This window comes from Leopardus geoffroyi, chromosome E1 (assembly GCF_018350155.1).
Source record: "Leopardus geoffroyi isolate Oge1 chromosome E1, O.geoffroyi_Oge1_pat1.0, whole genome shotgun sequence".
NCBI lineage: Eukaryota > Metazoa > Chordata > Mammalia > Carnivora > Felidae > Leopardus > Leopardus geoffroyi.
The window spans coordinates 48082978-48099190 of NC_059330.1; the positions used below are offsets into that span (position 1 = coordinate 48082978).

General features: G+C 49.2%; 1 protein-coding gene across 2 annotated transcripts in view; it reads right to left on the minus strand.

Annotated features, from left to right (window-relative positions):
• CACNG5 (calcium voltage-gated channel auxiliary subunit gamma 5) overlaps positions 1-16213 on the minus strand; it is a 39771-nt gene that overhangs the window by 8276 nt on the left and 15282 nt on the right. Inside the window, exons 2-3 of one of the 2 annotated variants that reach the window (XM_045489489.1) lie at positions 4012-4099; positions 1382-1635 (exon numbers count right to left, since the gene is read on the minus strand). In XM_045489489.1, coding sequence (XP_045345445.1) covers positions 1382-1577 — 196 coding nt within the window. In that variant the 5' untranslated portion in view covers positions 1578-1635; positions 4012-4099. The remainder of the gene's footprint in view (positions 1-1381; positions 1636-4011; positions 4100-16213) is intronic. The other variant, XM_045489490.1, reaches the window with a different exon arrangement.

Consider the following 16213-nt stretch of genomic DNA (forward strand, 5'->3'; position numbering starts at 1 on the left):
TTCAAATGGGGTTCCCAGCTGCTTCTGGGGGCTTTGACCCACAGTGTATTTGCACCTGGGCTGGATCTAACCCCAGGGCATCCCGTCCCTGGCTGGTGACCCACATCTTTCCTGCAGACATCACATCCCGACGTCACATGTTTCCTACAGAAGCGCCACTGTGAAGATGGACCCACGCATCAAGAGTCACATGGGAGGCAGACCGCCCTGCAAACCGGAGGTTGAATAACACATCTGGCGGCCGTCTCGTTGCTCTGGGGCAGGCTCGGCCAACGATGGTGCATGGCTGGCTTAGACTCTCCAGGGTGGGTGTCATGGAACAGAGCCCGGAAAGCCTTGTCAATCATTTTGGAAGCCAAATCCTAGGGACTTCAAACGCTGCTTCACATTTACGTGTGACCATGTGATCGATGTCACATAGTCTAGGGCGGTGGGAGGTGAGGTCAACGTCAGGTGCCATTCCCAAAGCAGACACAAGTCACCAGGAGGCCAGGCTTCGGGGTGCTCTCCCTGCTGAATACCGGTGGGCACCAATCACCACCCCATCCTCCAAAACCCTATTTATTATAAAGGGACCACATGCTCCCTCTGCCCAGTGTGCACGTAGGTGACAGGGCCCTTCAAGAAATGCTCAGTGATCACACGGTGGCAGTTCCAGCCAGCTCAGGCTTGCGGCCAGTCACAGAGTATGGAGATGCTCCTCCTGTGCAGGTGGCTCTGGGCCATGATAAAGGGATAAAGGCCAAGTGCTGGGAATGGCAACTCAAGGGTTCCAGAGAAGTCCCAGCAAACTGGAGGGAGGCCCAGATAGGCGGGATCCGAGCCTACACCATCTTGCAGATTTGGAAGGACCCGCATCTGTGTTATCTCTTTCCCACTTCATGGGGTTGGAATAGGAAAACCGCTAAGTAGTTCCCATTCTGTAAACTAGCGGATACATGTGACGCTGAGTCACGGAGACTCACTTCGCCTCCCCGGATCTTCACGTAAGGTTGGAAAAGGAAGTCCTGCCTTGGAGTGTTGTGGGGAGGCCCTGAGATGGAGAAGTCCCTGAACAGTTCCAGACCCGCGTGAGGCCACCTCGTCCAGCCTGCGAGGTGCAGTTCGGGGAAGGCGTGGTTACAGTCATCTTTCAGGTGAGGACACGCAGGTCCCGGGGGGATGACATCGTGACTCAGGGCTTGAGTTTGGAACAGGCCCTGGTCACTGCAGGGAGCGCCACCCAGAGTTGACGAGGACCGTCCCTGGTGGACCGCCCCCCCCCCCCCCGGCCAGCAGGGGCATCTCCTCCCCGTGGAAAGCCCCTCGGTCAGGTTTTCCAAGGGGGCACAAGCCGCCCCTCTCTCTGGGGCCAGGCTGTCCCAACCTGGGGTGCCCTTACCTGCGAGGAAGCAGACACGCCAGAGGCCAGAGTGCAGGGACATCTTGATCTCCATGCTCTGGTTCTGGGGCAGGACCACGCCCTCCTCCAGGTACAGCCAGTAGTCAGTGCTGACCGCAATGCCCAGGAGACCCAGGCCACAGACAGCAAAGACGCTGCTCAGCAGGGTCAGGGCCTTCCTCCCGCAGCCACTCATCTTCACCAGAGGTCGCTGGGCGGCCTGTGGCCAAGGACCCGCCAGCAGGAGGTGCGCTCTGGAGGCAGAGAGAGGGTGGGCCGGTGGTAGCCACTGTGGCTCTGAGCAGGCCAGGACGAGGGGTCTTCGGGAGGGAACTAAAGTCAACCCTTTACGAAAAGGCACAGGGGCGCCTGGGTGGCTCAGTCAGGTGGGCATCCGACGTCAGCTCAGGTCACGATCTCACGGCTCATGAGTTTGAGCCCCGCGTCGGGCTCTGTGCCGACAGCCCAGAGCCTGGAGCCTGCTTCGGATTCTGTGTCTCCCTCTCTCTCTCTCTCTCTCTCTCTCTCTGCCCCTCCCCCCTCAAAAATAAACAAACATTTATTAATAAAGAAAGAAATAAATATATAAATAAGGCAGAGGGGCAGGGAAGGCATCTGGGGAGGGGATCTTCCTCATGGGCTCTAATCAGCTGCAGTTCTGGGTCAACACAAGTCACAAGAAGCCACACCACAGTCCAAACCCAATGGGCCTCCTAAACCCACCTCATCAGAAACCATCTGACCTTGGCGGCCCAGCACGCGGTATTGGCAGGAGCCAGCTCTGAACCAGCCAGAGGCCAAGCATCTACACAAAGTGAGCCACGAGCACAGCTACCGACTCCTGCCGAGGCCAAGGCCCTGGGCTCAGAGCTGGGTAACACAGATGCCGACTCTGCCGACTCTGATGGAGCCCACGGGCCGGCTCAGAACTGAACTCTGGGTTAATCTAGAAACATCCAGGGAGCATCTAAAACTCCCTAAGGCCTGGGTTGTCAGCCTGAAAGATTCTGGTGCAACTGGGCTCATGTGGGGGCCGTGGTATCTTGTAAACAGTCTGCACGATTCTAATGTAAAGCCCAGGTTGAGAACGACTGATCCTTCCTACTCAAAGTGTGACCCATGGACAAGCAGCATCAGCATCACCCCGGACGGAGCTTGTCAGAAACACAGAATCCCAGGGCCCTCCAATTTTCTTTTTTTTCTTTTTTTTAAATTTTTTTTAACATTTATTTATTTTTGAGACAGAGAAAGAGCATGAACGGGGGAGGGTCAGAGAAAGAGGGAGACACAGAATCCGAAACAGGCTCCAGGCTCCGAGCAGTCAGCACGGAGCCCGACGCGGGGCTCGAACCCACGGACCTCGGGATCATGACTTGAGCCGACGTCGGACGCTTAACCGACTGAGCCACCCAGGCGCCCCAAGTTTATTGGAAAAAAGGGCACGGGAAGCACTGCATCTAGGTCTTGAAGAGTCACCTTGCACACTAATATCTTGTGGGCCTGAAAAGCATGTTTAGTTTTGCTCATTGCAATGTTTTCCAAACTTCTGCCTCCACAAAATGGCGCCTGTTTCCGTGACACCCACTCTGGGAACAGCGTTGCCCCCCCAAGAAGAATGCTGAGCTCTAACCTGCCCACCCCACGAACTTGCTGGGGGATTAAGTGCAGCAGGAGATATGACAGCGCTTTGTAAGGAATTATTATCACACAGCAAAGGGCTAACAAGCAGACAGACCCGAGCTTCTGAAACACGACAGCTAGTGCCTGGCTGGAGCTGAATAGCCAATTTTAACAGTAAGCTTGACAGACAAAAAAAGATTTAGATCTTAGAGATTTGGGGAGAGGAGAGTAGAGAGGAGATTGGATCTGAAGCTATATAAGCAGGAAATAAAAGAGGCTGAAGTTGACCCACCAGCCCAGCTCTGTCCTAGGAGACTCAAAGCCTGCAACGAGCTGGGGCAAAGGGAAAAAGTCCCCTTCCAGAGTGTGTAACAAATTTATGGAACGCTGCACAGAGCGAAAAGTGGTAATCTTACTCCCTACACCGTTATTTTGATGCTTCGGTTATGAAATTATTTACTTACGAATAAATAATATCATTGGCTGAGGACTGGAAAGGCCCCTTGTGCGTAGTAACTCCTCAGGATTTCACGACAATCCCGTAAGTAGGTGGGATTAGCCCCATTTCACGGATGGGGAAACTGAGGCTCAGACAGGTTACGTAGCCTACAGGACATGACAGGTGGGTGACAGAGTACGGATTTAAATTTAGGTCTGATTCCAAAGTCTACACTCTGGCTACATCATCTCCCTACCGAAGAAATAAATGGGTTCAAGAAGTTTGGGGTGAAGAGGCACATCCAGAGCAGGTCACTGGGGAATCTAGAAATGTACATGACACAGGATTTTGGGAGATTGTCTTTGTAAACAGCCAAGTGTTACACACGGCTGTCTCCTGCCCCTACTAGGTTGACTTCTAGGGGGTCAGCTGGCATATCTTCTCATATTGAGACGCATACTCTAACCCACCACTTCCAATTCCGAAAACCACCTTTTAGGGCGAGAAGACTAACACATGGACTTCCCTCAAAGCACATTTAGGAAAATCAAGGTCCGTAGGAGAGATTTACCTGGGATCACACAGCCAGTTCGTGGAGGGACAGAGTGCGAACTGGAAATCTTCTGAACGTTGATCCAATGCTTTTTTTTTTCTCTGTGCTGCACGGAAAATCGTAAGGCAGAAGGTGAAAATTATTGCAATTTCCCACCATGAACATCATAGTTTACTGCTTCCCACTCTTTTTCCCGTGTGACAATCTTCTAGCCATGTCTTCAGTGGGCGGGGCAGGGACGGCAGTCCCCTGAAGGCACTCTGGTCTGGAATGAATTCCTAGTTCCCAAATGATCAGGTCTTTGCTCTTCTTTGGTTACTTCTCCTCAAGAATCCTGTCCCTTGTCTACAACATCCGTTTGGTTTTTCTCACGGGGGAGGCAGACCTTTTATACAAGCTGCTGACACCAGATGAGACGTTGACGCTATAATATTGAATGAAGAAAGCTGGGGGTATAAAACCACATGTTTGACATGAGCTCAACTACGAAAAAATTCATAGACTGGGAAGAAATGAACCCAAATGTTGATGGTGGATACTTCCAGGTCACAAGGTTAGATGTATTTGATTTTCTCTATACTGTTCTGTGCTCGACGAAGCTTCTAGAAACAAACAAAACAAAACAAACCTATACCCAGAGAAGAAAACCAAAGATGGGAGTCCTCAATTGTCCAATCACTGCCCTATGTAAACAGAAATGCAGGGTCCCAGTTAATTTCCGGGCGAGAGATGCCAAAATCTAGTGTCATCCTTTGGAGGCTGGGGCCCAGAAGCATGGCGGCTTGGAGCCTTTGAAGATGATTTCCCTGGTGCCATTACCTCTATGAATCTGCTTGTTAATTATCAGGAATTAACAGTCGCTAATTATCATCTGTGACTAGCAATTAGGGAGAAATGTCTTGCGGAGATTAAATCACTAATGCCACATTTCCCTGCCCAAGCCAATGATGAAGCACTTGGGTGCTCAGAGATAGGTGAGCTTCTAGACAGGAGTGGGAGACAGCCCAGGTGGAGAACTGGGAGTGTGGGGGGAGTGGTGGACAGGGTTTAACTGGGGAGGAGAAAAATGGAAGAAAAGTGCAACGCAGAATCCTGGTCTGTTTCCCACTAACCCAGAGAAAGCCCCATAGCACTTGATGAACGGTTTGGGGTGGGGTTGGGGGTGGGGTCCTTGACAGGGCTTCTGAGTCAATTCCAGCCGCTGCAACTCTCAGCTGGTCTACGTGACTCAGTGGCCACTTGGCCAACACCCAGCAGAATGTGCTGGTGACCAGAGGACAGCCCCCAGTGGTCCTGTGTCTCTGCCTGCTTCCCATCATGCTCACCCCCATCACATTCTACGGTGGTTAAAAAGTGACCACAAATTCTGTGACACTCTTCCCATTGAGAAGTGGGGTCGACACACCTCTCCTCCCCTTGAGTCTAGGCAGGTTCGTGACTACTTTGACCAACAGAGGCCGTGGACGTGTCCCATGTGACTTCTGAGGCTGGGTCACAGCAGGAGATGCCGTTTCTGCCTGGTTGTCTGGGGAGCCCGGGCAGAGGACAGCCAGTCCCCAGGTACAAAGCCCGACTCCCCCACGATCACCAAGCTGTGGAGCAGGGGGTTCTCAGCCTCGACCCTACTGACATTTGGGGATACAGGATGTTCAGCAGCATCTCTGGCCTCTAGCACCAGATGCCAATGCACCCGCTGTAATAGACAGTAATGCCCCCGGGGAGGCAAAATTACCTCTGGCTGAGAACCACTGCCTTGGAGGCCATAAATGGGTGTTCTGATTGACAGCCCGGCCGAGCACTTCCCAAATTCCTGACCCACAAAATCACGAGCAAAGTATGGTAGTTGTTGTTTTGCACCATTGGGTTTTGAGGTAATTTGTAATACAGCAGAAATTACCAAAATAACTTTATTACTCATTTGATTAGCATCTTCTTCTCGCTGCCTAAGTATGATATAAATTCCGGGTGGACTGAGGGTCACAGTTTAATCCCTAGAATCTGCAGCTATGCTGGGGAGCGAACGGGCACGTGGGCTTTGGAATCAGGCAGATCTGAGTTGCAATGCCAATTCTCCCATGTCACACCCTGGGCAAGTCACATGACCACTCTGAACCTCAGTATCTTCATCTGTAAAGCAGGGAAAGCTTCGTAAGAATTGTTGTGAGGATTTATCGCAGTGCAATCAAATAAGGCTGGGCCACCTCATGCCATCTCAGTACAGTGATACGGTCAGAAAGTCCCACTGCCTGACACCCCAAAACAAGTGAATAACAGGGCAGATTTAATAGGGTAAATCTGTCCCTGAAAAAGGGCAAACTGTCCCGGACTTTCTCATCTCCATCCAGCTCTCCAATCGCCCTCTGATCATGGCAATTGCTGCCTGCAGAATTGCCTTCATTTCTACTCTGCCAAATCCCTACCCTCTCCAGCCTCCCTATCAACGAAGGCATTTGGATTGGAAAGATTTTAGGTTCTTCTCATCTCAGGAGCTAAACGCGCTCTGCATGATGATGTAAAAGGTGTCTTCGTGGTGGTGGGCAGGGTGGTGTTTCTGCACAGATAATAAATATAATATTGGCAAATATGTATTGAATTTTTAAGTGTCAAGCACATTAGAGGCTCAGCATCAGAAGGAGGTGAGTCACCTGAAGCCTTGAGACGTCTACGCATCACTACTGTCCTGCTCTCCCAACTTGGGACCCATCTCGCCTTAGTTTAGAGACAGTGCCCTCTACCAAGCGATCACGAAGCTGCGGGTTGGGCGCTGATGAGTGCTCTGTTTTCCATGCTGGACCCACCAAATTCTCCCTGCCCACAATGCTAATGCCTGTTGGAGGAAGTGAATATTACCAGGCAAGGATTTGCTGTCCTTTGACAAAAGCAGGACCCAAGGAATATGTTGTCTGTATTTCGAGCACTCCCTGCCCTGCGGTTAAGAGCAAACGCCAGAGTCAGTCTGTCCTGCCGGGAGTCCAGGCTGTAGAAGTGAGAAGGCAGAACTCTGGCACAACTCTGTGCCACCGTGACACTGCGTGCCCAAACCTCCTGCAATGGAGGTCAGTGTCTGATAGGAGGTTACTGATGGACTAGTTTCTAGAGGAAACCAAGAGCCATCACAAACATACACCAAGGGCCACTGCTTTTGCCAGAAAAAAAAAAAGTCCAGCTGGGGAGATTGCCGACCAAGATTTTGCTGAAGGTCCAACAAGATGCCCTACAAAATATCCACAATGTTTCTCCTCAGGCATGGCCACAGACCCCAAGGCAAGTGGGAGAGGGTTTAATCAGGCGGTACTGATCAGCTGTGATGATAGCAACTGCACCATTAATATGACTTTCTTTGTTGAATTATTCTATGCAAAATATATTGTTTCCATGCATTACAAATGTGAGCATACTGCACGTACCACAGTATAGCCTGATTTCATTTTGCTTAACATCATCAATATTTTCTGCACTATTTTCAGTAGCTGCAGAATATATATCCTATGATTTGGATATACCAAAACTGATGCAACCATTTCCCTACTGTGGAACAACTGGGCTGTTTCAGAAAAAAAAAGTTCCTTATTGTAAACAACGATAGGCAAACACCCTTATAGCTAAATACCTGTGGACATCTGCAAGTATTTTCTCAGGATATATTCCTGCAAGTGGAATTTCTGGGTTAAAGGATATGAAACATTTTAGCACTCTTAGAAGTATTGTCAGGCTTTTTAAAAAAGGTTTCAACGGTATTTTTACCCCTGCTACCTGACGTACAACAAAGGTCCCCTTATATGGACACACAGAATTCCAAAGTGCCCCAGTTAAGAGCTTTTCCCCTATCTCTGCCAAGAAGAAAAGAAGATTGGCACCTGGGCTCTGCTCAGCCCTGATTGCTATCCTCACTACATCAACATGATTTTCAAGATTAAGTCTTCTATACAATTGATGATGCTCCAGGAAACATCTGAGCCTCCTTTATAAAGCAAAATGTCTTACATCGGTGATTTGAGACTTTTTGAGGTGCATAATCATCATCAATAGTGGAGGACGGTAGGCATGGATGCCCACATCAAGACCAGCTGAAAAAAAACATTATAAATAATACTATTATTGAAATAAAGAAGTGGACATATAACATAACAAAACAACAGCTATAATACAGTTGGAAAATATAATGCTGTCTATGTAGCAACAAAATGGTAAACTATAGGGCAGTAACCTTAATAAGTTATGTGCTAGTGCTGTATAAAGACAACATTAAAGCTATTGATAAATATAAAACAAGGCTGATAAATAAAGTATCATGTTTTCAGGTAGGGAGACAATGTAAGAAAAATGTTAACTCTCCCTAAATTAACCTATGAATTCAATGCAATGAGTTATCTTTAGAAAAAAAATGACATATGATTCTGGGGTTAGTTCAGAAAAAAGCCAGAAGATAAAGGAAATACACTGACGTAACCCTGACATGTTGCACAACTTTCCACTTGATGAGTGGGCCAGTACATATGGAGTGTGGATCTGAGAGGCTGAGAAAAAGGCCATGAGGATCTTCTAGCAGACTCATAATGCTACAGAGTCAATAATAGGTGTTCAGGGCTCACCCAGAAGGGCAGGTCTGATAAACAGCCCAATCTTTCAAACACAGGGCTCAGGAAGGCTTACACTGCAGGTGAACAAGTAAGAGATCAGCTTCCGCAATATTTAAGCCTATTTAAAATCAGCTCAATTTACGACTGGATGCAGGCAATCTTCTCTGATCTAACAGACTGCCAAAAACAAAAGTAAATTCTACTTGGAGGAGATAACACCATTAAGAACTACTACAATTTTCCATTCAAATGTGTAGCCTTCAATCAAAAATTACAAGACACATCAAGAGGCAAGACTATGACAAAACAAAAGAGACACCAGAAACAGGAATGATGAAAGTCATGACATAACATGACATTTCAAAAGTCATTGCTTTAAGAAAGCAATCATCAGCCTAGAATTTCATACCCAACAAAAATATCCTTCAACACTGAACATTTTTCAATATTTTCATAAAAATGAAAACTGAGGAAATCTGTCATCAGCAAAGTTGCATCAAAATAAACACTCAAGAGATTCTTTAAGCAGAATGATCTGGTACTGAAGCATAGAAATACAGGAAAGAAGAAGAAAGAATGAAGAGGGTAACTGTGTGGGTAAATGCAAATAAACAGTGACTAAAAAGGAAAAATAATACTATATTGTAGGTTTAAAATATATGTAGACTTATTTTGAAGCTAGTGTGCCTTTTTTTCCCCTCTAATTTTAAGATTTTCTCTATGTCTGTTGAACTGAATGATGACAAAAACATGCCTTATCAAAACTTGTGGCATAAAACAAACTTAGGCTAGAAGGAAAATTGTAGCCTTAAAAGTATGTATTGGAAAAAAAGAAAAACTGAAAGTAAATTATCTAATTATCTATCTCAAGAAGATAGAAAAAATGCAAATAAACCTCTTCTCCAAATAGAAGGAAGAAAACAAGATAGCAGAAATTGATGAAAAAAACCAAGCATTCAATAAAAAAAAAATACACTAGTATAACTGGCAAACCCCCAGAAAGACAGAGAGAGACAGAGACTGAAAGAAAGGGAGAATGAATGAATGAATGAATGAATGAATGAACGAATGAATGAATATCCAGGGCTAGCAACGTTGTGAGACACAGGAACTTTCATATATACTTGGTGAAAGTGAATTTGCAGCTCTACTCGGGGACACCCACGAAACTTAAAAATGCAATTATTGCCTCCAGGAATGTACTCTATGGATAGATTCACAATCCTATACACAGATGTGCATGGAAACCTATCTCTGCAGCACTACAAGCACAGCAAGCAATTGTGGGGGAGGGGGTAGCTGGTTAAATAAATTAGGATTCAACCGTATAATAGAATGCAAACTGTAGCTATTAAGTATGAGGAAGCTCTATATGTTCAATATGGAGAGCTCTCCAAGATTAATTATTAGGTGATAAAGGCGAAAAATCCAAGAAATTGTGTATAGTATGATACTTGGGTTAAAAAAAATCATATATACTATATAAGTATACTTATACTATGTAAGTATGTATAAGTATTTTATATATGTATGTATATTTCTATCTATCTAATCTATGTATCTAAATATATACAGAGGGAGAGGGAGAGGAGGGAGAGGAGGGAGAGGAGGGAGAGGGAGATCTCTAAGATAGTAGGTACTATATTCCAAAATTGTGAGCAGGGCACCCCAGGAAACTTATAGTGGAGTAATGGTGAAATGGATTCATAACTCTTTTTTCTCTTTTCTTTTCTTTTCTTTTCTTTCTCTTCTCTTCTCTTCTCTTCTCTTCTCCTTTCCTTTCTTTTCTTCTTTCTTTTTCTTTCCTTCCTTCTTTCAGAGAGAGAAAGTGAGTGGGGATGAGGGGCAGAGAGAGAGAGAGAGAGAGAGAGAGAGAGAGAGAGAGGGAGAGAATCTTAAGCAGGCTCCATGCCCAGTGCAGGGCCCAATCCCAAGACCCTGGGATATGACCTGAGCTGAAATCAAGAGTTGGAAGCCTAACCAAGTGAGCCACCCAGGCGTCCCTGGATTCATGACTCTTAAAGTACTCACCCACACTGATGGTGAAACTGTTAACTTGAGTTGAAGATTGCGGGAGATGTGGGAAGAAGAATGTGTGAAAGGGCTACAGATGTGCCCTTGGCTGTTAAAAATACCTTATCCCACAGAGGGCAGGAGGGTGGGAAATCCCTGCCCCTAACCTCAAGTTCAATGAGAGGATTCAGTGTATGCCGGGAGTCCGGTGGCCTGGTGTGTGAGTCTGGCCTAGAAAATCTAAAAGGAGAGAGATGTTGGCTACTTGTTGTGGTGGAGGGAGTGAAGGAGAGGTCAGTGTTGCTCGGCGGCTGGTTTGCACTGCCAGAGTTTGCTGGGGGCAAGGGATGTAGGAGTGTTCCCACAGATGAGTGGGCCAAGCCTGAGAGCATAGCAACAGCATGGAAGCGACTTAGGTCCCATCCAAGATGGCTGTCAGGAAGGGAGAAGGAGCCTTGGCAGAGAGAAGCTGGGAGGAAATCACTGGGTTCCCAAGAGCCTGAGGATGGAACCATGAGAGAGTGCAAAACCCACATGAAGGGAACAAGTTAGAAGGCATTAGGGATGGGTGTGTGTGGGGGGGGGGGGAGGTGTCTCTGAAGAACCCAAGGACAGCACAGTGGTAAAAAGACCCAGCCTTGAACACCCCCAAGCCCAGAGAGTCTATGCCATGTCATGAAGAATGCCAGTCAGGTAAGAATTCTACCTCTCCTGCTCCCTCTTTCTGCCCCCACCCCCAAAACCCGCAGCAAGAGGGAGGAGTGCAGCTAAGCAGACAAGAGCCCAGCTGCACCCCTTTGCAGGGCTTCGGGCTTTCACCACAACACAGCTGAGCTAAGGGTGGACAACTGCTATCCTTTTGCCTCAAGTTGGAAGGTTTGGCTACCACTTGGGACTGGACGGTGCAGTTACTGGCTGGGGAACTTCACATTCCTGAGAGACCAGATAAGCAGTACAAGTTGCCTCGAGAAGAGCTATCCCCATTGAATCCATGTGACAAAGGGGAGGGGACTGTCCTGTGATTACGTCCCACAGGGATGTGTTCAGGGGCTTCAGGTTAAAAAAAACCAAAACTCCCATTTAAGGCAGTGTTTTGAGGAGCAAGAGAACGAGATCGACGCCCCTTCCTCTCCCTCCTTTTGGGCAACTTTCCCCATCTTGATCTACCACCGACGTGGCAGAAATGAGAACATGACAATGGCTTGGAGGCTGAGGTCCCACCTTCAGTGCTGCCTGGAGAGAGGAAGAGCCAGACTGAGCAGTCAGGAGTGGGTGTCGCGTCTGCACCAGCAAGGGATCCGGCAGGGGTACAGGGGACACGTGGGCTGTGACTCTCCCCTAAGTCAGGGTGTCGCCACCCCCCCTCTGGTGGCTCCCCACCTCTGCCTGTTTGCTGAGTCCTCCCCCCGCCCAGGGGGCCTGGGTGGAACAAGACTCCATTTCCTCTATTATTTTTTTTTTTTCTTCTAATCACCCATCCCTTCTGTGGCTCAATGAATCAGTTTCAGATTCGCTTCCTGACGGCAGACCTACTCACGTTGGCAGGCTGTCTGAGGGTTTCATTAAACGATTCACATCCAGAACTATTTGAATGGCTTTCTCGTCTGTAGAATGGGATGATTATAGTAATGCTTCCCCGTAGGGTGGTTTTGGTGGTGGGGAGGCGGTTAGTGAACTGATACATGTTAAGGTACTTAAAATGGAAGCTCTCAGTAAAAGGAGGGGTGTGTAGGGCACTCACCCCCGCGGCTGGCTTAAGAGACTCATTTTTATTTCACGCGCCCACATTACAAATGCATACCAGGCACAAACACGCCTTGAAGACCCAGGGGATGAGCGTTAGAACCGGACAACCCATGACCACGATGATGAGGAGGGTGATGACGATTGCCACTTGGCGGGCCCATTTATCTACTGAGCGTCCCTAATCTCATCCTGAGATCCACCTTGCCAAGTTGCATTATTATCTGTTCTTTACATGGAGGAACCCGAGGTTGAAGACACGGCGGTCACCCAGCTCCTAAGTGGCAGAGATTAGATTCACACTTAGGTGTGTCCGGCCCCAGAGCCCACGCTCTGTGCATTTCACCCCCATGGAGTGATGGAGACCACCCCCCTCTTCCATCTAACCCACAGAGTTAAAAAATTCCACAATCCGGAGGTGGGCTCTTGAGTAAATTATGCGGGCACCTTGAACTTCTTTCCCTTCTGACCGGGGGCCTCCATCACCCCCCAGCCCTGCCACCAGCCGTGAACCACAGGCACGCCCTCCTCCCCTCCACCCTGCCAAGTCCCGCCCCCGCCGTGCAACACGTGTGGGACCCCCGTGGCAAGGAGACACGGCAGTCCACCGGCAGACAGACGTCCTGGCCAGCCTATCACCAGCCCGGTGTGAAAAGAGACACCCCACTAACAGCCACCCCGACAGAAGTGGATTCGTACGTTGCAGGATTTGTGGAAACTCAAATCCTCTGTAGAAAAGGCAGAGTCGCATACTTCCCTCTTCTTTTAGATTCCACTTAAACGGAGCAGCCAAGAGGGTTGCAAACTACGTAATTCAATGGCACGAAGTCTTAATTGTTGCCAATTAGAAGCCCACTCATGTGGCCGCCTCCTTCCGATCACAGCACCGGCGGCTCGGCCCCAGCTATAACATCACTGCCCCCACGGCTATCGGATACAATAAAGGCCAGCCAGGAATGAAAAACAACTCCGTACCCCGTGTCTCAATACGTGGAGACAGGAAAAATGTTCAGACCTGATCTAATTTGGGTGACACTGGCCATCCATCAGATCCAGTCTGCAAAAGCCCGCGGAGAGAGCCGGGCCCAGGCTTTTCTCCTTTCCTTAGCACTCTGGTTTTGGGTCTGCTGCTTCTCTCATTTGTGCACCTTCTGCCTCCCCGATTCCAGGGCCGACCCAGACACTGTGCTGGGCAACTGACACGCGTTAATTCACTTAATCCTCGAGACACCCCCTTGCTGGGAGGCACTGTTATTACAGTAAGGATAACACTAGTGGGAGCTTCTTCACAGGACAATGAGGATTCGGTGAGCTAGTTTAAATGCATCCAGTTTAAAATAGGAACAGGCACCTGGCACATAGTAGGTGCACATGGTTCATCTCAACCAGCGTCATTATCCCCACTCTACAGTTGGGAGGTTGGTGGTGAAGTCATGTGCCCAAGGTCACCCAGCCAGAAGGTGGGGGAGCTGGGGTCTGAACCCCGCTACCTGGCCCTATTATCTGCTATGCCGGGCGGCCTCTCGTTCATCTCTCAGACGGGTTCTCGTGCAGCCGCGGTGGTGATGTGTCCGCAGAGAGATCAGTTCACCACCTTGGAAACTCTCTCTTCCCGGCAGGGGACACTCTTGACTGGCAGGTGAAAACTTGGTTCTGATTTTTCTCAACATCATCAGCCTCTCGCCCAGGATACGAGGGCAGAAGATTTCAAGCCCTCTTGCCCCTGGCCTTCGCATCACTCAGGTGGATGGTCCAAGCCAGAGATTTTCCTTATGAAACAGCGATTATGGAGGAAGAGGGAGAAGAGCAGAAAAAAGCAGTTCGTTGTTTCCTGCTGGACACTCGGGAGTGATTCTTGGTTACGCGCCCCCCCCCCCCCCCCATGCTTAGAGTATTTATGTTTCAAGGGAGAGGTTTCTTTTTCTGCTGATTCTTCCTACTGGGAGAAGGGAGAAAGGAGGGGTGGGGGCAGCCTGGGAAGGAAAACCGGTCTGGCTTTGGGGAAGCTGCCTGCACAGCATTGGGGTCCACAGACCAGCTTCGGGCCCCCGGCAAAGGGCACACCTCCCCAGAAACACACACGGCTGCTTCAGGACTCTTGCGAGACGATCGATGTGGCCCGGCCACGTTACAAAGCACCCCAAGCACGCCCTTCTATAAATACCCCCTGCCAAGCACCGTTTCCCTGCCTCCAGCATGTTCTATCAGAACTCAGGGCTCTAATGGTATGTGGCATGCACGTGCCTCCCCTCGCTCCAGCGCCCCATCTCCCGCCCTTGTCCCATGCGGTCCGGCCCTGCCCCAGTTGAGTCCCAAGTCCTAGGTCACACAGACGGCAGGCCAGGTTGTTGCGGGCCCAGGAACAACACCCACGAGCCCGGAATCCTAGGCCTCCCGGATGTTAACGCAGAAAGGACGATGTATCAGCCACCACAGGGTGACAGCCCAGAACAAGACGGGCAAGGACAGAGAAGCATAGAAGGGGACAAGGCGTTTCCCTGAGGAGTCAGTTCTCAGCATGATGCTTTCTGCTCCCCTCCTGCCCCCGTGACCGGAGATGAGCCAATGTCTGGGCCAACCTGCGGGCCCTGATGGCCTGGTTGTGAGCGTGGCCCTCCCTGGGAGTCAGGGGGCCCGTGGCCGCATGGTTGTGGAATGAAGTCCATTGGCCGTCTCGGTCCTGGGAGGTGGCCCAGTGGTCCCTGGAAATCTGTGCCCCAGCAGAGGCCTCATGACCTTTGAGAGATGAAGTCAAAATGCTTACAGCATTTTTAAACAGATTTTAATCACGTTTAAAATTTTTTGTTTATGTTTATTTACTTATTGAGAGAGACAGAGACAGAGAGAGGGAGAGAGAGCAAGCCAGGGAGGGAAAGAGAGAAATCCCAAGCAGACTCCTTGCTGTCAGCACAGAGCCCGACGTGGGGCTCCAACTCACAAACTGTGAGGTCATGATCTGAGCCAAAACCAAGAGTTGGATGCTTAACTGACTGAGCCACCCAGGCGCCTCTTAAAACAGATTTTAATATTTCCTGATTGGATGACAAAGTAAAAACCAGGGGAGAGAACTCAGGGCCAAGTAGGAGGGGTCCTACCATTTACTGGACCCCCTTGGGACAGTAGGTGACAAGACTGCCCTCCCTCCTCAGCCAGTGACACACCTCACAGGCCTGAGAGCCATCAGCCATGGAGAAGCCCTGGTCTGGAAAAGAAGTGCAAAGCAGGATGAGCCTGACTCTCGTTCTGGCTCTGGCTGCTCAGTTCATAATGCCACTGGCCCACATGGTCAAGGCCAGCCCAGACGTGCAAGCGTGGGCTCTGGGGCCTCAGGCAATGCACTGAGCCTCTCAGAGTCTCATCAATAATACAGGAATGATCGCTCCTTTACAGAGTGGCTGTGAGGATTCCGTGACATAAAGTAGGTCATGGGCTCTCCGCCCGTCTTCATCTTTATTCCTTGATCTAGAAAGGAAGCCAGACTGGCCACGAAGGAGGTGGATCCCAGTGGGGAAAATATTCAGGGTAACAAGATGGCGCTGATGGGCTGGGAGCAATTCGTGAGGAAACTTGTGGGCATCTCCCTTTCAAACTAGCCTTGATAACTGTCTCCAACTGAATAAGGCAGAGATTAAGGTGGGACTCCGAAGGGCTGGGAGGTACAGAAACCTTCAGGGACTGCTGAAGTGCCTGCTCTCTAGGACGTTGGGTCAGGAACTGAGAGGAGAAAAGAGAATGGCATCCCCAGGGCCTCTACAAGAATCCCACAGCCAGACAGGATAGAAGAGGACGCAACCTCAAACCCTTATTAAACCAGGGGTCCTGAATCCCTGCTGCCTATTAGTATCTCCTGGGGGGTTTAAAAGAAATCCCAGTGCTGGGTTGTT